Source organism: Arachis stenosperma, chromosome 10 (genome assembly GCF_014773155.1).
Source record: "Arachis stenosperma cultivar V10309 chromosome 10, arast.V10309.gnm1.PFL2, whole genome shotgun sequence".
NCBI classification, from domain to species: Eukaryota; Viridiplantae; Streptophyta; class Magnoliopsida; order Fabales; family Fabaceae; genus Arachis; species Arachis stenosperma.
The window spans coordinates 98656878-98678686 of record NC_080386.1 but is presented as its reverse complement, the minus strand read 5'-3'; the positions used below and the strand labels follow the sequence as shown (position 1 = coordinate 98678686).

The 21809-nt window shown below is 35.5% G+C and overlaps 2 protein-coding genes and 1 long non-coding RNA gene across 5 annotated transcripts; 2 read left to right on the top strand and 1 right to left on the bottom strand.

Annotated features, from left to right (window-relative positions):
* Nucleotides 1-326: 326 nt before the first annotated feature.
* LOC130954558 (probable 20S rRNA accumulation protein 4) lies at nucleotides 327-3271 on the top strand. Of its 2 annotated transcripts, none has more exons than XM_057881318.1 (6): nucleotides 327-538; nucleotides 617-786; nucleotides 1014-1300; nucleotides 1699-1936; nucleotides 2032-2236; nucleotides 2634-3271. In XM_057881318.1, exons 1-6 carry the CDS (start codon nucleotides 443-445, stop codon nucleotides 2751-2753), a joined length of 1116 nt encoding a protein of 371 aa, XP_057737301.1. In that variant the 5' UTR covers nucleotides 327-442; the 3' UTR covers nucleotides 2754-3271. The 2 variants fall into 2 exon arrangements, with proteins under 2 accessions (XP_057737301.1, XP_057737302.1); XM_057881319.1 differs by having other exon boundaries at nucleotides 343-538; nucleotides 1828-1936.
* A 295-nt stretch (nucleotides 3272-3566) lies between these two features.
* LOC130957385 (uncharacterized) lies at nucleotides 3567-4172 on the bottom strand. The gene is made up of 2 exons (XM_057884246.1): nucleotides 3832-4172; nucleotides 3567-3750 (listed from the first exon to the last, which is right to left on the bottom strand). Exons 1-2 carry the CDS (start codon nucleotides 4170-4172, stop codon nucleotides 3567-3569), a joined length of 525 nt encoding a protein of 174 aa, XP_057740229.1.
* Nucleotides 4173-4873: 701 nt separating this feature from the next.
* On the top strand, nucleotides 4874-18772 carry LOC130954903 (uncharacterized). Of its 2 annotated transcripts, none has more exons than XR_009076477.1 (3): nucleotides 4874-5280; nucleotides 5510-5626; nucleotides 18143-18772. It is a non-coding gene; the product is annotated as an uncharacterized LOC130954903 (long non-coding RNA). The 2 variants fall into 2 exon arrangements; XR_009076476.1 differs by having other exon boundaries at nucleotides 17725-18772.
* Nucleotides 18773-21809: the final 3037 nt, after the last annotated feature.

Sequence of the window (21809 nt, the reverse complement as noted above, 5' to 3'; positions counted from 1 at the left end):
CATATTTGATTCGAAAATTTGTAAAAATATTTGATTAACTATTAGAAGGTACATGTGAAAAACAAAACTAAGATTCAATCTCCAAATTTTTTTTACTTTTTAAAAATATTTTTAATAATTTAAAAAATTACAAAAAAAATATCTATAATAAAATTATCAAATTTTAAAAATAAAAATTTTTATTTTCTTATCATACGTGTAAAAAACTTTGTCAGTAAAAGCTTTTCTAAAAATATATGTTTGATAATTTAAGATTAATTTTTACGATTTACTCCGATCGAAAATGAATATAAAGCAAATGAAAATTGAAATGAAAGCAGCGGCAGCAAATTGTATGAGATTGTGAGTGTTACGTCGTCGTTTTAGTCGTTTTAGGTGGAAGCAAACCCAAAACCCTATTATGAGATGAGCAGGGAGTCCAGGGACAAGTGACAATTGAAGAATGGCGAAAGTGACGATGCTGGGAATGCCTGGGCCATGGGCTCACAACAATCGTGAACCTGCCGATCCTTACACCACCAAAGTTGGAGGTCTCCCTGTATGTGTAACAAACCTTTCTCATTCAATTTTAGTTTCAGTTATAGTTGCTTGATTCGCTTCCTCTATCATTAAACAGGATTGGCCCCTTCCCAACCACGCAGTAGACGCTAACTTGCTTCACTGCGGCAACTGCGGCACTAAACTGTGTCTTATCGCACAAGTCTATGCTCCCCTTTCAAATCCAAATCGCAGCCTTCAACAACGCCTTCTTTTCCTTTTCGGTTGCCTTACTCCCAAATGCCACAGGTTCCTCCCTTTCTCTCTTTCTGTTCTTATTTTCCTTCGAATGAGCCAACTTTAGGGTTTAGGTTTATAGGTTAGAATTTAAGATTAAGAGTTAATGATTTAGGGCAAAAGAATTTAAGGTAAACAAAATAATTTTAAAAAATTGGCTGATGTTGGCCGAAAAAAGTTGGTTCCCTGGCATTACTCCTCTTGTTATTACGCTTTACTTGCGTTGTGGTCTTTGGCAGCTGGCGAGTTCTTCGACTTCAGAATATTCACGATGCAGAGGACAATTCTCTGCTAGCTGATGTACCGGATGAACCATCTGCTGCTGCTGCTTTGTTGAATGATGATGACAGTGAAGACGAAGTGGATGTCCAAGAACTGGGGAAGGCACTCTTTGCAGCTACCACTTTTGCTACTCCCAGTAACCTTAAAACCAAGAAGAAGAAGAAGAAGAAGAATAAGAAGAAAACACCCGGAAGCCAAAATCACAAGCCTCCAGCAGCTGTCCCCCTTGATGCTGATACGCCAGGTAATAAAAAACAAAAATCATCTTTCTTGCGTGTAACTGATAAGTGCCCTGTCCTTGTGTCAAGGATTGAACAGAAAAGTTTTGCAAGTTTCCAATTTGTTCAATGGATTGAAAACTTCAAAAGTTTTTACTGTGATCAAAACTTGCTCCTTTCTATAGCATGTAAAAATTACTATTTGAACCAAATGATGTGATGCCTTGTTTGATCCTCTCTTGCTTATATTGTGTGAATCAAACCCGCAGCATGAAAACACAAATGTGGGAAAGTTTTTTGTTTGGGCTAAAACAATGGTCACCCTGTTGGTTGAATTACCACGCCTGATACTCTTATGACCTCAAGGCCTACTAAATTTCGTGTTGAAATAGTTATAATTGTTTGGTGTGTTGGTTATTTGCAGTGATGCCTTGCTTTTATATATACACACAGGAAGAACCACCTTCAAAAGATCTTAATTCTGTGTGTTCTAGCTATTCATCTCTTTCTATTAAGGAGAATGGAAATGATGCTGAGTATCATTCACAAACAGAAGAAACTTGGGACAAGGAACAATATGAATATGATAAAGCTCTGACTGCTGATAGGACATACCTCAAGTTCAAGAAACGACTGGATTCTTATCCTGAACAGTGTTTCAGGTATGTTTATAGTGGAGGAAAGAGTTGAATTGCACTTGCCTCATGCTTGTCATATAATTTGGTTTCATGCTTACTATTCTTCTGTAACCGTATAGATACTCATATGGTGGGAAGCCACTTTTAGCTGCAGCTGCGGAAATAGACCCTGGTAGTTGCGGGCACTGTGGCAGACCGAGGCAATTTGAGATGCAGCTTATGCCTCCATTACTATATTTCCTTCAGGAAACACTTGAGGGTGAGCAAAGACAGATGATTGAAAACTGGGAATGGATGACCCTTATTGCTTTTACTTGTTCTGAGGTTGGTATTCTGCCCTTGCCACTTGATCTATATGACACATTTTCTGTGTCCCTTTTAGTTTGACAATATAGAAATGGCTCAATGGTGATCCATACATACTTTCTATTGTAAAATGCACTCGTTCTCCTGAACTTGTGCTTGTCGATGCTAGTTACCACTTCATGTTAGCCGTACTTGCTTTACTTCTTCCTTTAAATATCCATATTTTCCAGTCTCCATTAGCATCTCCTCGTTGTGTGTCAATTAATGTGATTATACATATGTTACTCATTGGTATGCCTTCTGTATCTCTCAAGTGTCTTTACAGAATTTCTTGTCCATTGAACTTATCATTCTGTGCCTGTAATGTAATAGCATTTTTATGATTTTATCTTCCTTATCTTTTTTATATTCTCAGAGTTGCCATGAGCAGATCGAGCAAGCAAATCTGGATAGCAAGGGCTGGATTGTAGTGGAGGAGATAGTTGTGGCTCAATACGAGGAATCCTTGCCCGTTCAGCATGGATATTTCTCATGATCAATAGAATTCCAGAAAAAAGCACATTAATTTTCACACAACAGAAGCAACCAGGGAAACTTGATTATGCCAAGTACAAAGATGAAGTTATTGTGCAAGTTATAGATTAATCAGATAAATGGAGTTTTGTTTTGGAATTGACTTCCATATTCAAGATATTGCATGAGTTGAGCTCCTGTACTTGGATGCTGGATCCTACACCTTCCTAAATTTATTACTAATTTTGAAGCAGGTTTCACTCAGCCTTGGAATTTTTAAACAGCATAACAGAATTCTTGTTCAGTTGTGCTACTGGATGTTCTAGCACTCATTAGTTATCGTGCCATTATGAATGTCTCAATTTAAATTATTGGTGCCAAAAGTTGTAGGTGAATCCAGCGGCATTTGGTAATGGTTACTGTTTCTTGTGAGTTGTGATGCACCTTTGTAATATGTATATACTTTGTGGTACATAGATCATAGAAGAGCTACCCTTATATACCATTTTAGTATACTTTCATGAATAATTGTTTAATTAATTTTTGTTCTGGTCATGAAATTCATATTTTATATATCTATGTATTAATTTTCCTTCATCATGACGGAATCCCTACCATAAAACGGAATTCTCTGGCATTTTGCCTGTTCTTGAAAAAAAAACCGATGATTCTTGTGATACACTGATACGTATTGGGAGCAAAGGATGAATTGTTGGGGAAACAAAATTTCACAATAAATTTGTGTATACAATTATGGAGTGTGCTTCAGCCTTCAGAAGACTAATAATTTTGATTAAATTCAAAATTAAATGCAGAAATAATTCCAAGATTTTAATCAAAGTTCTGCATCAGAGTCTTTTTCTCCAGTGTTGTGAACAGCTTCTTTGGCAACATTTGCAGCAGATTTGGCAGATTCAACAACTGTCTCTTTGCTCTTCTCCAAATTCTTGGTGATTGCATCGTTAATGGTTCCTTTGACACCACCAGTGCCAAGTTCAGTTTCTGTCTCACCCACACCCCTGAAATCAAGAAACAATACTCATAAAAAATTAAACATTCAATCAAATTGAAAAGGGTGTTTTAAGGATCTTTAAACTCACTCCAAACTCGAAGGGGAAAACTGCTTTCGCATTTCATGGATGACGGTTTTGATCTTCTCCCATGAAGTTTCTTGCGATGTTTTTAGCAGAGAAATTGTATCAGTGAGTATCTTTGAAAGAGATGATGGATTTTCTTGTGGTTGATTTTGAACATCATCCTTTGCATTCACCTGAAGAATGAGAAGGGCGCTAAAGAAAAGAAAAAAAAGGGTCGTTACTCTGAGATTTTCCATCTTAAGAGGGTACAAAGGAAGGCTTGATCTTGTAGCTAGTTGCTTGCTATTTCTCATGTATTCCCTGCTTTCAATCATCAACATGTTATAGTTACGTGGAGTTACCATCTTGCATTTAGGGGCCATAATTGAATATTTCAAACATGATTATTATTTACAATAAAGCTAGCTTAACAATAATATACGAATTTATTTCAATCAATTAAATAGGTAATTGATTTTTTTTAAATGTACCCTTCAGACTTATTCATACTTAAGCTTTATGAATTTTTAATAATTACATATGATTTAAAATTTGATGTTGGCTCAATATTAAAAAATCTTATATGAAAAAATTCCATTCTATGTTACTCATCATGTAAAAAATTACGTGTCTGTACAAATTTTATGCTCAATAAAATATTTTTGTATATATGATAATATTAGAGTAAACATATATATGATTGGAGTTTTAAAGTAATCATTTGGTTTCTTACAAACTCCTATTACTTTAGAAATTTTTAAGACGAATTGCTCCCTTAATAACAATAAGAAGGAAGGCCAATTTGTCTTAGTCATATAATTATATTTTCAAATGACCTAATTGTCTTATCCAAGGTTCTGAAATTGATTTGAATCGATCAGTTAGACATATCGAATCGAAAACTGGTAAAAAACTAAGGTATAATTGTCTTTTTCAAAAATTGTCTTTGGATTGCTGAACCAGCTAGAAATTACTCGATCAAACCGAACTAAGATCTAACACATTTGAGAGTAAATAAAAGGTAACCTTAATCTTCTGAGTTCAACACTCACTAGTCACTACTCAGCAGCAACATCTCCTTTCTCTTGAGCTCCTCCCTAACTCCCTCAGCAAAAGAAAAATCCATCACTTGCTCCGTCCAGCCACCGCCGTGTCACCGTCTCCATTGAAACTGCTCAAAACCGTCGTCCCCATTACGGTTATCTCGGCCACTACTCGAAACCACCGTCCCCACTGCAACTCATCTCACATCGTTCTTCTGTCGCGCAGTCGATGTTCCGCCACGCTGGCTCTGTTCCATCGGCTCCAGCCTTTTGGTTGCTGTAACTTCGTTACGCTCCACCCTTCTCTGCTCCTAGTTCTGCTGTGCACCACCCTCACCAGCTCCAGTTCTGCGGCGGTCCGGACCACCTCTTCTCCAGTTCTGCTGCGCCCAGCCTTCTATCGTGCTCCCTCATCTTTGTGCTCTAGAAGGTATTTTTTACTGTAATTGTTTTAATTGGTTTAGGATTATTAATCTGTGATTTTTCTTCTTCAATTATTGTTGTCATTACTATGGTTTAGGATTGTTGATGATGTTCTTGATTCTATTATGTTGTTGTTGTTATTCTGTTGTCTTTAATTTCTTTTTCGATTTTTACAATGATTTCTTTGATTCTGTTATGTTGTTGTTAGTTTTCTTTAACATCCTTGAGATTATTAGGTTGATGTATTCCTGTTACTGGCTATGCTGTTGACATTGCCCTCGTCGAGTTTTTGCCCATTCATGAGCTCTTCTCGTTTGTTCTTGGCACTGCTCTTGGATCTTGATCGTCATGAGGTTCTTGATTCTTTTCCTATTCTATTGTTTTTTTTTTTTTTCTTTGGGGGAAGATTTGATAAGAAAAATACGAATGAATATGAAAGACGAAATAAGAGAGACACCAGAAACATAAAAAGATAGATAAGAGTTTTTTTATTAGATATCTAAAAAATTTGTTCTTAACAACTTTTGTCATTAGAAAAATTTTTTCTACTAAACTTTTAAAGAACATGTTTTTGATAACTTAGATCAAAGAGCTGAATTGAAAGAACTAACACTAAAGAACTACCTTAGGTTGGATCCTTTAAATTTCTTCATGCAACAAGTAAAGTAAATTACTCACTTTACTTGATCACACAAAAAAAAGTGCATAAAGTAACTACAAAAATTTATTCATCAAAAAATATATAAATTGTCTCATAAAAAATGTATAAATAGATCCTTAACAGATTAACTTAAAAGCGGGTCAAATCTTCGTAGATATGACTCTAAAATTAAAATATATAATACTAATTTAAATTAAAACATCTCAAAAAATATGATAACTAATTTGAATCATATTTGATCTTGTTGAATTAGATCATATTAATTTAAATTTAAAATTTTTAAAAATACTACTAACCAAATCAAAACTAAATCAAATCTTGTAACAAATCGTAACAACAAAACAAACTAAACCTAATAAATTCGAATTTAAATATTAATTTTATGACTTCCACTAAACTTGAAATGTATTAGTGCACTTCCTGTTATCCTAATTTAGCCCAATGGACTTATGAGTAGCCACCATTTCAGCATCGCTACTATTTTTTAGACGAACTCTTGGTTTCCTTAATGTTCAAGATTGGCATGGTATAATTCTTCCAATGTTCAGATCTTTGAACATGACAATATTACCATTTTATCCTTTAGCTTTCAAATGTCAAAAATACCCTTTTGAGCACATATCATTTTCTCCCTTTTCAAAAAAATTTTTCTTCGAATATGCATATATATTAAAATGAGAAAAATTAGATACACTAAATACAATTGGATCATAATATCTACAAAGAACATTATTTTTGTTGGAATTGTCCTTGATAATCTCCAACACTTGGAATAGACCATCTTCTCTAACAACAAGTGCTATTTTTCTCTGAATAAGAAGTTCTTCTTCCCTCCAAGAAATCCAAACCCAATCTTCAAGTTTAAATACCATAGTTTGATGACTCTTCTTTATTCATTGATTAGTGACTTTATCCCTCATGTGTCCAAGTTCAATCTTATCAACCTTACTTTCACCATCTAAAGTAACATTATTATTATTCAAGGGCAAAAATAATAATTCAAAAAGATTTACAAGGATAACAACCAACAGAGTTATAAATATTAGAGTTATAAGGAAGTTCAATGTCTCGCACAGAATTATCCAAAACACTCTTAACATGCAAGATATAATCATCCGAATAACTAGCATAAGTTAGCACAAACTCTTCGAAAACAACTCAGCAATATGTGTAAAATCTTTAATATTTTGACTTGCAATGAGAAATATCACCACAAGAAATCTATCCACAGAAAAAATAATGATATATTTACGTTTTCTAACTCTAAGAAGATCAAGTAGAAAATTCATAGGAATATTAATCCATATATGAGTAGGAATAAGTAAAGGAATGTACAACATATTCAAAAAAAATTAAGATTCAATTTTATTATATGCAATAAAATCAGAATAAATTTCATCAACACTCTTATGTCTATGAGACCAACAAAAATATATAAATAACATATATGTGATTCTTTTTATTCCATGACGAACTAATTTCTATCGGTAAAGAAATTCACAAATATAATCGCGTTGTAAGTATAGTTTCTAAACCAACAGAAAATCCTTTCGTACAAAAGTTTTGGTTGTCACTTAAGCAAACCCAAAAAAATAAATAACCGAAGTATTCAAATCTAGGGTCGTCTTCTCAAGGAATTGCAGGGAAGTATGATTTATTATTGGTTATGGAAAAAGTATCTTTTTGGGGTTTTTAAATAGGTTGAACAAAAAAAGTAAATTGCAAGAAATTAAATTAATAACTAATAAAATCTCTTGGCAAGGTATGAGAAATTGAAGTCCTATCCTAGTTAACGTTATCAGGTGTGATGAGAATTGGACTCTGCTCCCACTTTATTTAGCCCTTACTAAATAAAGAAAAGTCAAGCGGACTAGTTAATTTGATCCTCAAGTCCTAGTCAACTCCTATGGAAAGACTAGAGTTATTGGAGTACAAATTAATCAGCAAAGAATTCCAATTTCAATCAACAGCTGAGTTTGATAACTCAAGTGTTACTAATTACTCAACCAAAGCTAAGAGTGTAAAAAGCTAAATTAAAATCATAAATATGAAATACCTCAAATTGAATTAATAAAGATATCAAATGTAACATGGAGAAGTTTATAAGCCAATTTGGCAACATAAATCATTAATAAATAAAAGCATTAAAGTATCTAAAAGTAGAAGAGAAGTCAAAATAAAGGAATATTGAACCTGGTATGAAGAAACAATCATAATGACTAAAAGAAATCCTAAAACCTAAGAGAGAGGAGAGAACCTCTCTCTCTAAAAACTACATCTATAAACCCAAAATTGTGAATTTCTGAATTCCCTTGAGTCTCTGCATGTTTCCTGGCTTTATTCTGTGCTTCTGGGCTAAAAACTGGGTCAAAACGCGGCCCAAAATCGTCCCCAGCGTTTCCTGAATTTTTTGTAGATCGCACATGTCACGCGTACGCGTTGGTCACGTGTACGCGTCGTTTGACGACTTTCCTCTCCACGCGTGCGCGTCAGGCACGCGCTCGCATCGTTTGTGCGAACTCCAATCCACGCGTACATGTCATGCATGCGTACGCGTCGCTGTGATTTTATCCAAATCGCGCGGATGCGTGAGCCATGCATGCGCGTCGCTGTTCGCTGGTTGTATCCTTTATTTATTATGCTCATTCCCTTTTTGCAAGCTTCCTCTCCATTCTCTAAGCCATTCATGCCCTATGAAGCCTGAAACACTTAACACACGGATCACGGCATCGAATGGTATAAAGGAGAATTAAAATACTTAATTAAAAGATCTCTAGGAAGCAAGTTTTCAATCATAGAACTAAACTAGGAAGGAATTGTAAAATCATGCAAATCATATGAATAAGTGGGCAAAAATTTGATAAAAACCACTCAATTAAACATAATATAAACCATAAATAGTGGTTTATCAACCTCCCCACACTTAAATATTAGCATGTCCTCATGCTTAGCTTAAGGAGATAAAATAAATGAGTAGGGAAAAGTAAGACTCATGCAATACAACCTATGAATGTGAATGCAACTACATGCTAAAATGATTCTACCTACTTGGTGAAAAAGTAAATAAATCTTTCAAGAACAAATATGAACTGGATTTCACTAATTCAAATCACAAAATAAAGTACAAATAACTTGCGTGAAGAAAATAGCTCATGAAAGCAGGGAACAAGGAATCGAGCATCGAACCCTCACTGGAAGTGTATACACTCTAATCACTCATATGTTTAAGGTTCGATTCTCTCAATTCTCTACTAACCTTGCTTTCTAAGGCTTGCTCTTTTTCTACCAATCAACAAAAGTTTAATGCACAAATACACAAATCAAGAGGTCTTTTAAGGGTTGTAATGGGGTTAGGGTCAAGGTAGGATTGTATTTAGTTAAGTGGACTAAAATCGGAATTCTTAATTAACTTAAACTTTTCACCTAACTTAGGACAATCCATGTAATCATAATATAAAGTCTAACTATCCATTAACCATGTTTTTCACATATTCATGTATCCGAGTTTGAGTACAACTCATATGCGTTGCTTTCACCATTTACTTTGGGGTATTTTGTCCCCTTTTTATTATTTGCTCTTTTTTTCTCCTTTTTTATATTTTATTTTTTAATTTTTTTTTCTAATTTTCTCAATGCATATGATTAAATTATTGAATGCATGAACATGTCCTAAATATTTCTTTCACATTTTCATAAAGATATACAACACCCAATTCTTAAACCAAACATTTTCAAACCCACTTTTTCCCACACTTAATTCGTGAGCATTCTCACTAGTCTAAACTAACCAAGGATTCAAATTAGGGACATTATTGTTTTTCGCTTAGAGTTAATGATGTGCTAAAATAAAGAACAAAGGGGTAAAATAGGCTCAACTTTGGTTTGCAAAGGATAATGAAAGGTAAGGCCATATGGGTATGTAAGTTCAGTGAAATAAGCCCTCAATCATGTAAGTGTATGCATACATCAAATAATGGACATATAGTATTAAGCAAGACAAAGATCACAATTTTAGAGAGAAAAACACACCAAAAATAAAAGCGCTTACGGCTCTATACCCCAACCCAACTTGCTCTGGCCCCTTACCTTACCTTAAGCCTCCCTTTCTATTGGTTGATAAAATGCAACCAATCAAGTAGGCTCAAAATCTCACAGGTTTTGTGTGTTTGAGCTCTAAACCATGTTCCAAAATAATATTTCTTCAAACAAGTTCAATAAAAATTTTTATTCAAATTAGTGAAATGCTATAAAAATTTTCTTGAAAAAGAAAATGTTACTTCAACCAAGAGGTAAAATATGCACAAAATCAAGAAAATATACAATCAAACATGCAAATGCAACAACTAATTTAACAAAGAAAATTTAAACATTGGTGTTGAGACAGGAAGGTACTAACCCACGGAGATCGGTATCAACCTCCCCACACTTAAAGATTGCACTGTCCTCGGTGCATGTTGAGATGTACAGATGGATGGGTGGCTCTAACTGACGCTTGTAGATGGAGGCGCCTTAGCTGGAGGTCTCTTGGTTCCTTTCCGTGCCGGTGTCTTGTCAGTGGCCTTCTCTTTTCTTTTCTGGGTACCCATGTCTAAAGAAGAAAGAAAAGGAAGAATATTAAATATAGAGAACGAAAGAACCGGGAGGAAGAGATTCCAAGTGATAATGAATGCCAAAGAGAGAATAATAGCTTTAAATACATGATAGCTACAACATGTAGGTAAGATAACAATTAGGAGCAAAAAGGCAATTCATAACAATGAGATGTATGAGTATTTATGGCATGCAGAAATAGGCATGAGAAGCATAGCTCAAGCATCAAGTATTAAATGTGCCAATTGAAAGAGCATGTGTAATGATGACAATTGTGAATGATAATCCCAAATACATGTGGCATCCAAGTGTTGTGAAAAAGAGGCAAAAAAGTAGAAGAGTAAAACAAAATATGATTCAAAATGCCATAGGAGCTTTTTCACAAACACTTGGTGTGCAATGTGAAAATAGGAATGAAAATAATATAATCCAAATGTATATGAGTGCCAAAATTAAGTGCAATTGTCAAATCACTCCTCAAAAAAATCCACAAGCTCAAGTATAGTAAGGTATGACCAAAATCGAATTCTAACACCAACATAAAAATGCATGAAAAGGAAAGAAGAAAAGAAACCAAAATAGTGAAACCATAAATAAATGTAGCAAATTAAAAGGATAAAAGAGTAGATGGGGAGAAGAAAAGAAAGAAAGAAGAATGAAAGAAGTATGAATGAAAAAGAATTAGGATTGGGGGAAAGATAATCAGGCGCTGAGATGGTTCAATCATGCGTCGCATGCGACGCGTACCCGTACAGCACGCGTACGCGTGGATCGCATAAAGTTCAAGTGACGCGTACGTGTCGAGGATGTGTACGCGTGGATGGCCATTGTGGAAAAGCGACGCGCACGCGTCAGGGACGCGCACGCATGATGGGGCTTGTGCTCCCAGCACAGTTCCAGCCCCACACCAACACAATTTTCTGGCCAAACATCATTTACACCGATTTTACATAGTCACGCGTGCGCGTCAATGGCGCGTACGCGTGGTTTGAATTTTTCGCAGGGGACACGTACGCGTGAGGTACGCGAACGCTTGGTATGGTTTGTGCACCACGCACCACTCCCGCGTGTCTCTCGTGCAACTCTCTGTTCAAGGGCGCATAAACACATGACGCGTGCGCATCGTAGACACTTGCGCGTCGATCGCCCTTTTTTTTAATATGCAGTATGCAGAATGCAAAATACAGATGCTGATGCAGACATTATGAATGAACACTAAGAAAAATAGAATGAAATAAAACTAAGAATAAAATAAAACAAAATAAAACTAAACTGAAAAAGAACGATCATACCATGATTGGTTGTCTCCCACCTAGCACTTTTAGTTAAAGTCCTTAAGTTGGACATTTGGTGAGCTCCTTGTCATGGTGGCTTGTGCTTGAACTCGTCTTGAAACTTCCACCAATACTTGGACTTCCAATAAGCTCTATCAATACCACGTAAATTCCTCAAGCTTTGATGGGGTTTTTTACAAGCTTTGAGCTCCCAAAATTGATCCTCATATATTCCCGGATCCCAAATCTTGTTTCTACACCCGTCTTCAAGTTGATTATCATGATTCCATTCGGGTGGTTCAGCTTTAGAATTCTCACGTAAGCACCCAAACATCTTCCTAGACCCATTCAATCGAGTTCTACACCAACTTTTGCATTTAAACTTTAAGCTTTCAACCTAATGAACCTAGGATTGTGTTGCCCACCACTAACCATCTTCCTCTTACTCTTAATGCCACAAAGAGTTCTAAGTTGACCATCCGTCTCCAATAGCCCATATTCAAGTGGGAAGGTAAAGGTCAAGGATAAGAATTTTACCTACTTGAACGTTGTGTTAGACAGTAATGGCCTTGGGAGAGGTATTTCTAATGAATTTGCAAGCTCCACTCCCTTGTGCTCTTCTCTGATAACTTCCACCTCTTTGTAAGCTTCTTCAATTTCAACCTCTTCCTCTTGGTAGTTTTTTTCTGATTCAATTTCTTCTTCATTGTTCACCAAGGATATGGGAGGTTGTGCTTCTTCTTCTTTAATCTCCATGTCAAGTCCAATGGGAGAGGATTCAAATGTAGATAAGAATTCATTAATGATTGAATCCATCTCTTGATCGTCTCCTTCAAAGTCTTCAACCATGATATGCTTTGGAGGTTGTACACCCTCCTCAACATCAATTACAAACGTCTTAGAAGGAGGCTCTATGACTTGAGTTTTCCATGGAGGTTCTGCATCTCTTAAGTCTTCAACCACTTCTTCCTCTTCAATGGCAGGCGTAGCTTCTTCCAATTGTTCCAATACAAAATCGTGCTACTCACTATCCACCGGAGTTTCTAACTTCTGCTTTATGCCACGTTCTTCAGTAGATTCTCGACATGAAGCCATGGGGGTTCCTTGAATGTCCAAACATCGGGAACGTAATTGATTTATCGCTTGATCCAGTTGTCGAAGGGTTGCATGAAGTTTTTCCACTGTTTTCTTGAGACGATCCCTTGATTCTTGTTGCGCTCCGCTATCATAAGTAGGATCATAGTGCTCTTGGATTGATGGATATGAAGATGGTGAATATTGAGGTGGTGGTTCTTGGGAGTAATTGGGTTGGAATTGGAGTGGTTCTATATATGGTTCATATGGCTCATAAGGTGGTTGGTATGGTGGTTGAGGGTTAGGGTCATACGGAGGTGAATGGTGGAAAGGGACTTGTGAGTATGGTGGTCCAAAGTCATGTTGAGGGGGGTTCATAGGCATATGGTGGTGGTTGTTGATAATCAAAAGAGTGCTCACCATAGCCATTGCCTTGATATGCATCACAGAATGGTTGTTGATAGTCCATTGGAGGTAGTTGTTGTCATGAGGGTTGATCAAATCTTTGTGGCTCCTCCCATCTTTGATTGTTCCAACCTTGATGCATGTTCTCATTGTAATCTCCTCTTCCTGCAACATAATTGTAACCAGACTCATAGCCAAAGGGGTGAAAGTTCATAGTAGTGAGAGAATATAAAAAAAATTAATAAAAAAAGAAAATATTTACAATAACCAATAATAAGGCACACGTTTGCAATTCCCCGGCAACGGCGCCATTTTGACGAACTGATTTCTATCGGTAAAGAAATTCACAAATATAATCGCGTTGTAAGTATAGTTTCTAAACCAACAGAAAATCCTTTCGTATAAAAGTTTTGGTTGTCACTTAAGCAAATCCAAAAAATAAATAACCGAAGTATTCAAACCTCGGGTCGTCTTCTCAAGGAATTGTAGGGAAGTATGATTTATTATTGGTTATGGAAAAAGTATCTTTTTGGGGTTTTTAAATAGGTTGAACAAGAAAAGTAAATTGCAAGAAATTAAATTAATAACTAATAAAATCTCTTGGCAAGGTATGAGAAATTGAAGTCCTATCCTAGTTATCCTTATCAGGTGTGATGAGAATTGGACTCTGCTCCCACTTTAGTTAGCCCTTACTAAATAAAGGAAAGTCAAGCGGACTAATTAATTTGATTCTCAAGTCATAGTCAACTCTTATGGAAAGACTAGAGTTATTGGAGTACAAATTAATCAGCAAAAAATTCCAATTTTAATCAACAGCTGAGTTTGGTAACTCAAGTGTTACTAATTACTTAACCAAAACTAAGAGTGTAAAAAGCTAAATTAAAATCATAAATATGAAATACCTCAAATTAAATTAATAAAGATATCAAATGTAACATGGAGAAGTTCATAAGCCAATTTGGCAACATAAATTATTAATAAATAAAAGCATTAAAGTATCTAAAAGTAGAAGAGAAGTCAAAATAAAGGAATATTGAACCTGGTATGAAGAAACAATCATAATGACTAAAAGAAATCCTAATCCTAAAACCTAAGAGAGAGGAGAGAACCTGTCTCTCAAAAGACTACATTTAAAAATCCAAAATTGTGAATTTCTGAATTCCCTTGAGTCTCTGCATATTCTCTGGCTTTATTCTGTGCTTCTGGGCCAAAAATTGGGTCAAAACGCGGCCCAAAATTGTCCCCGCGTTTCCTGAATTTTTTGCAGATCGCGCATGTCACGCGTACACGTCGTTTGACGACTTTCCTCTCCACGCGTGCTCGTCAGGCACGCGCTCGCGTCGTTTGCGCGAACTCCAATCCACGAGTACGCGTCAAACATGCGTACGCGTCGCTGTGATTTTGTCCAATCGCCCGGATGTGTGAGCCATGCGTGCGCGTCGCTGTTCGCTGGTTGTCTCTTTTATTTCTTGTACTCCTTCCCTTTTTGCAAGCTTCCTCTCCATTCTCTAAGTCATTCCTGCCCTATGAAGCCTGAAACACTTAACACACGGATCACGGCATCGAATGGTATAAAGGAGAATTAAAATACGTAATTAAAAGTTTTCTAGGAAGCAAGTTTTCAATCATAGAACTAAACTAGGAAGGAATTGTAAAATCATGCAAATCATATGAATAAGTGGGCAAGAATTTGATAAAAACCACTCAATTAAACACAATATAAAACATAAAATAGTGGTTTATCATTCCACTATGGCATTTGAAATCAATATTCTCACAAGTAACAGATATAGAACAAAAATAAATTTAGTTGCATAAAAATACTTCATATAATCAAATACTAAGAATTTAGGAGTAAGAGTTGTCATTAAATCATATCTTATAGACAATTAATTAGCAATCATATTCTCGTTACCTTGTTTTATGACATAAAAAATAATCTAACAATTTAGTCCACTTTGCATATCTTTTGTTCAAGATCTCTTGAATTATCAAATGCAAAACCTATAACACCTTATGATATGTTGAAAACATGAGACATGTTTCATATAACTGCTCACCAAAATTTGAAATTAATTTTCTTTCTTTCTTTTTATCCATATTAATGCATCCATAATTTACCAGTGAATCTGCAAAATCTTGAAAAGTTGACATAAAAATACTAGGCAATTCATAGTTTGATATATGAGAAATTAAAGACTCTTTGGAATTTAATAATACTAATGCACTCTTGTTTAAGCTAGAACTTTCTAAACCTCTTTTACAAGTGTGTTTATTGCTTTCACTTTCTTTTTCTTTCATTGACTCCTCTCTCTCACTATTATCTTGTTTCTGAAAACTCTTCCTATCACTCGAACATTGATTCTTTTCACTCAAACACTCACTCTCTTTCTTAGTTTCTTCTTCTCTTAAATTCTTTTATTTTCTCTCTTGTTTTTCAAATTGCACATCCCAAGGACCCCTTTAAAAACTATTGCACATTTGGTTCATCCAAGCACATATTTCCATCTACATCATACTCAACAAATTCTTCCATCACCGACTATGAAGAAGAATTAAAGATAGGATTAAAAGAACTCTTTTTATGTCAATCTATAAGATTCTTCTTGAAATCTGCAACTTTAAATTTTGTTTTATCCTCAAACTTTACTCCTTTAGAAACCTTATAGCATTAGAGACTGAAAGGTGCCAAGTTGCAATAAATTATTGCGATTACTCCACCTTATTAGCCAAATCGACTAAATCCTCCATAGTTGCATAATGAAAAAATTTGACCTTATCTGCAATTTCTTTGTTTAATTCAATAAGAAAGCGCCTTATAAGAACTTTAAAACTCTTTTCAATATTAGCCTTTGTCATCAAATCCTTTAACTTCTTGTGGTACTCTTTTACTAATTTGAAACCTTGTTTTAACTTACGAAATTTTTCAAGAAATTTGTTGTGGTATGATGATGGCACAAACCAATTCTTCATGATGTATGATGATGGCACAAACCGATTCCTCATGATTTTTTCCATCTTCTCGCAGCTGTAAATTAGTCTTTTTCATACCTTTTTCTAGATTTTCCTAACTCATTCCACCATATACGAGCATCGCGAAAGATTTGGATTCTACCAATCGAACTTTCTTTTTCTCTGAAAGGATACAATGTGAAAAATTGACTTTGTCCCTTTCCCATTCGAAATAAGCTTTAACTAGCATCATTCATTCCTTTAAATATAGGAATTTGTGACCTAAAAACTTTTCTCGCATACGAGATTCCTTCATCATCACTATTACAATCCTTAATCCTCATTGTGTTCTGATTTGGAAACCAAAAAAGGATAAAAAGAATCTAACAACACTCTTCTCACGTGTATCACTCAAATTAGTACACTCGTGTTTGCACTCAGTCTATGGCTTTTTCCTTCTTTTGAGCTCACCAGTCTTACCTTTTTTTCGCTCTTGGATTCCATTAACAAGTTGCATTTCAGAAATCAACGTAAAAAAAGAGACCAAACTAAGATAAACTTAATTATAAAAACTTCTCAATTTGACAAGACAAAAAAAATCAGATTATATGGCGAAGGACATAAAACAAGGATAGACATTTTTTTAGAGTTTTAGAGACACTAAGATAATTTCCAATCCCAATTGATATCCCAAAGTAATTTGAAACAAATATGAAAATTTAGATACTTGAAAATTGAAATCAAACAACCTTGTTAATTGTATGGCATTTTCCTCCTTTTTTTTTTGTACTTCAAAGAACATTACCTCTTTCTCATTTTTTTTTTAAATTTTTTTATTTTGTGTTTTTTTTTTGAATTTTTTAATGTGACTCTAAAGTAAATTTATAGATACAAAAAATAAAATAAAGAGCTAAACAAGAACCATAAAACGTGTAGATAAATAAGAATTTATCTACAATCTGTAACTGCTACCAGATGATAGGAAAGATATGAACAAATATGAATGACGAAAGAAAAGAGACATCGGAAACACAAAAAGATAGAGAAGGGTTTTTCTACTAGACCTCTAAGAAAACCTGTTCTTAATTAACAACCTAGGTTGTAACGACCCAACTTTTATTATGTCATGATCACACTAGAAGTTGGGCGTTACTAACTCGCCTCCTTGATTCATTGTTTAAGCGTAGTTATTTTACGCGGTATCTTTTTTTCCAAAATGTTTGGTTGATATGTAGAAACATTCATAGATAAAATTACAGGAAATAACAAATAAAGCAATTTAAAACTATCAATGTGTGTGTGCGTGCACATGCGCGTGTGTGTATATATATATCGCACTCAGTTTACATCACTTATTTATGACACCCCTGGAAGTAGCAAGTTATTAACTATTTACATACATATACATATGACCTCCCAGTCCCTGACTTGTCCAAGAAGTTCTTAAGCTGACACCCGAGCTAACCTAAACTCTATATTTTCCTACTCCTTCTAGGCTACAAAAGTAAGGGAATAACATTCTAAGTCTTCAAGACTCGGGCTAAGCTAAACATCATCAAAAGGTAAAATATCACCCACTACTTCTCCACATGATCATACATCATTACTGGACACCACACACACACACACACACACACACACACACATCAGAGGAATATGCGTAAACAAGTATGATGCATGTCTATCATATGCAGGTCATGAGTTCACGTGTCGATTTACACCCTATAAGCCGACATTACCTAAGAACTAGTCTTAGATATTGATGAGCGGATAATTTGTACGCTTTTTGGCATTGTTTTTAGTATGTTTTTAGTATGATCTAGTTAGTTTTTAATATATCTTTTATTAGTTTTTAGTTAAAATTCACTTTTCTGGACTTTACTATGAGTTTGTGTGTTTTTCTGTGATTTCAGGTATTTTCTGGCTGAAATTGAAGGTTTTGAGCAAAAATCTGATTCAGAGACTGAAAAGGACTGCAGATGCTGTTGGATTCTGACCTCCCTGCACTCGAAGTGGATTTTCTGGAGCTACAGAAGCCCAATTGGCGCGCTCTCAACGGCGTTGGAAAGTAGACATCCTGGGCTTTCCAGCAATATATGATAGTCCATACTTTGCCCAAGATTTGATGGCCCAAACCGGCGTTCAAAGTCACCTCAAGAAATTCCAGCGTTAAACGCCGGAACTGGCACCTAAATGGGAGTTAAACGCCCAAACTGGCATAAAAGCTGGCGTTTAACTCCAAGACAAGTCTCTACACGAAAATGCTTTATTGCTCAGCCCAAGCACACACCAAGTGGGCCCGGAAGTGGATTTTTATGTCATTTACTCATCTTTGTACACCTTAGGCTACTAGTTTTCTATAAGTAGGACCTTTTACTATTGTATTTGACATCTTGGTAGCTATCTTCTAATTTTATGCTATCTTAGATCATTTGGGAGGCTGGCCATTCGGCCATGCCTAGACCTTGTTCTTATGTATTTTCAACGGTGGAGTTTCTACACACCATAGATTAAGGTGTGGAGGTCTGCTGTACCTCGAGTATTAATGCAATTACTATTGTTCTTCTATTCAATTCCGCTTGTTCTTTGTCCAAGATATCACTTGTTCTTCAACTTGATGAATGTGATGATCCGTGACACTCATCATCATTCTCACCTATGAACAAGGTGACTGACAACCATTCTTGTTCTACAAGCATTCGAGGCTTAGTGAATATCTCTTCGATTTCTGATTGCATGATGCATGGTTGATCGCCTGACAACCGAGTGCTCGCCTGACAAACGAGCCAGCCATTCCGTGAGATCAGAGTCTTCGTGGTATAGGCAAGAACTGATGGCGGCATTCAAGAGAATCCGGAAGGTCTAACCTTGTCTGTGGTATTCTGAGTAGGATTCAATGATTGAATGACTGTGACGTGCTTCAAACTCCGAAAGGCGGGGCGTTAGTGACAGACGCAAAAGAATCACTGGATTCTATTCCGGCCGAACCGAGAACCGACAGATGATTAGCCTATGCTGTGACAGAGCATCAGGGACGTATTTTCACTGAGAGGATGGGAGGTAGCCACTGACAACGGTGAAACCCTACACAAGCTTGCCATGGAAAGGAGTAAGAAGGATTGGATGAAGACAGTAGGAAAGCAGAAAGACGGAAGGGAAGGCATCTTCATATGCTTATCTGAAGCTCTCACCAATGACATACATAAGTATCTCTATCTTTATCTTTATGCTTTATTCATCATCTATACCCAATTGAGTCTGCCTGACTGAGATTTACAAGGTGACCATAGCTTGCTTCATACCACCAATCTCCGTGGGATCGACCCTTACTCGCGTAAGGTTTATTACTTGGACAACCCAGTGCACTTGCTGGTTAGTTGTGCGAAGTTGTGTTTATGCCATGGTATTGAGCACCAAGTCTTTGGAGCCATTACTAGGGATTGTTTATGTTTTGAAAAGTATTGATCACAATTTCGTGCACCAAGTTTTTGGCGCCGTTGCCGGGGATTGTTCGAGTATGGACAACTGACGGTTCATCTTGTTGCTTAGATTAGGTATTTTTTTTTCAGAGTTCTTAAGAATGAATTCTAGTGTTTCAAGGTGATGTTCTTATCATCACCAAAGCTGATTGATCCTCATCAATTTAGCTCTTGAATGCAATGTCCTGCTGAAGCTTGGCTAGCTATGTCTAATTCCTTTAGACTAAAGCTTTAGACTAACATTGCATGATTCCTGGAATTCTCATTAAGAATTTTGATACCTTGGTTTTCTTTTCCACTTAATTTTCGAAAAAAAAATTCCAAAAAAATTACAAAATCATAAAAACCAAAAAATATTTCTTGTTTAAGTCTAGTGTCTCATTTTAAGTTTGGTGTCAATTGCATGTTTCTGTTCTTCTTGCATTTTTCGAATTTATGCATGTGTCTTCATTAATCTTCAAGTTATTCTTGATGATTTTCTTGTTTTGATCTTTGAATTCTATTGACTTGAGTATTTTTGTTGTTTCTCATATGCATTCTCATCTTGTTAGTGTCAGTAGTATACAAATTGCTAAGTTTGGTGTCTTGCATGCATTGTAATTTGATTTTAGTTGCATTTTGATTATTCCTCATTATTAAAAATCCAAAAATATTTTTAATTTGTGTCTTTTCAAGTCAATAATACAGAGAATTAAAGATTCAGAACATACTGCAGAGGAATTATACAGAAAAAGCTGGGCATTCAAAAATGCCCAGTGAAGAAGACAGACTGGCGTTTAAACGCCAGCCAGGGTACCTGGCTGGGCGTTTAACGCTCAAAAGGGTAGAGTTTTGGGCGTTAAACGCCAGAATGTGCACCATTCTGGGCGTTTAACGCCAGGATGGCACAAGGGGGAGGATTTTGTTTTCAAAATCAATTTTTTTTCAAGTTTTCAAAATCAAATCTTTTTCAAATCAAATCTTTTCAATCAAATGTTTTCAAAATCAATTTCTTTCCTTTTTCAAAGATACTTACTAACAATTAATGATTTTATTGAACATTTCAAGTATGTTGCCTTTTCTGTTGAGGAAGGTTTAATGTTTGAATCATATCTTTTCTTGTTAGGCAAGTCATTAATTTTTTAAAATCAAATCTTTTTTTTAAAATTGTTTTCAAATCATATCTTTTCAATCACATCTTTTTAAAACCAATCATATCTTCTTAACCACATCTTTTTCAAAATAGTTTTCAATCAAATCTTTTTGATTTCTAATTTCAAAATCTTTTTCAAAAAACCACTTGATTTCTTCCCCACTTTTATTTTCGAAAATTAATTAGTGTTTTTCAAAATGTTTTTAAAATCTTTTACTTAAATTTTTGAAAATTACTTCCCTTCTTCTTACATCCTTCTATTTATGGACTAACACTATTCCTTAATACAAAATTCGAACTCCATCTTCTTTGATAAGTTCGAATTTTCTACTTCTGTCTTTCATTTTTCTTTTCCTCTGACACCTCAAGGAATCTCTATACTGTGACATAGAGGATTCCATATTTTCTTGTTCTTTTCTCTTTCATATGAGCAGGAACAAAGACAAAGACATTCTTGTTGAAGCTGACCCTGAACCTGAAAGGACCTTGAAGCGAAAGCTAAGAGAAGCTAAGGCACAACTCTTTGTTGAGGACCTGACCGAATTCTTCAAGGAAGAAGAACCCATGGCAGCCGAAAACAACAACAATGCCAACAATGCAAGGAAGGTGCTGGGTGACTTTACTGCACCTACTCCCAATTTCTATGGGAGAAGCATCTCTATCCCTGCCATTGGAGCAAACAACTTTGAGCTTAAACCTCAATTAGTTTCTCTAATGCAACAGAATTGCAAGTTCCATGGACTTCCAATGGAAGATCCTCATCAGTTCTTAGCTGAATTCTTGCAAATCTGTGACACAGTCAAGACTAATGGGGTAGACCCTGAGGTCTATAGACTGATGCTATTCCCTTTTGCTGTAAGAGACAGAGCTAGAATATGGTTGGACTCTCAACCTAAAGAAAGCCTGGACTCTTGGGAAAAGCTAGTCAATGCCTTCTTGGCAAAGTTCTTTCCACCACAAAGATGGAGT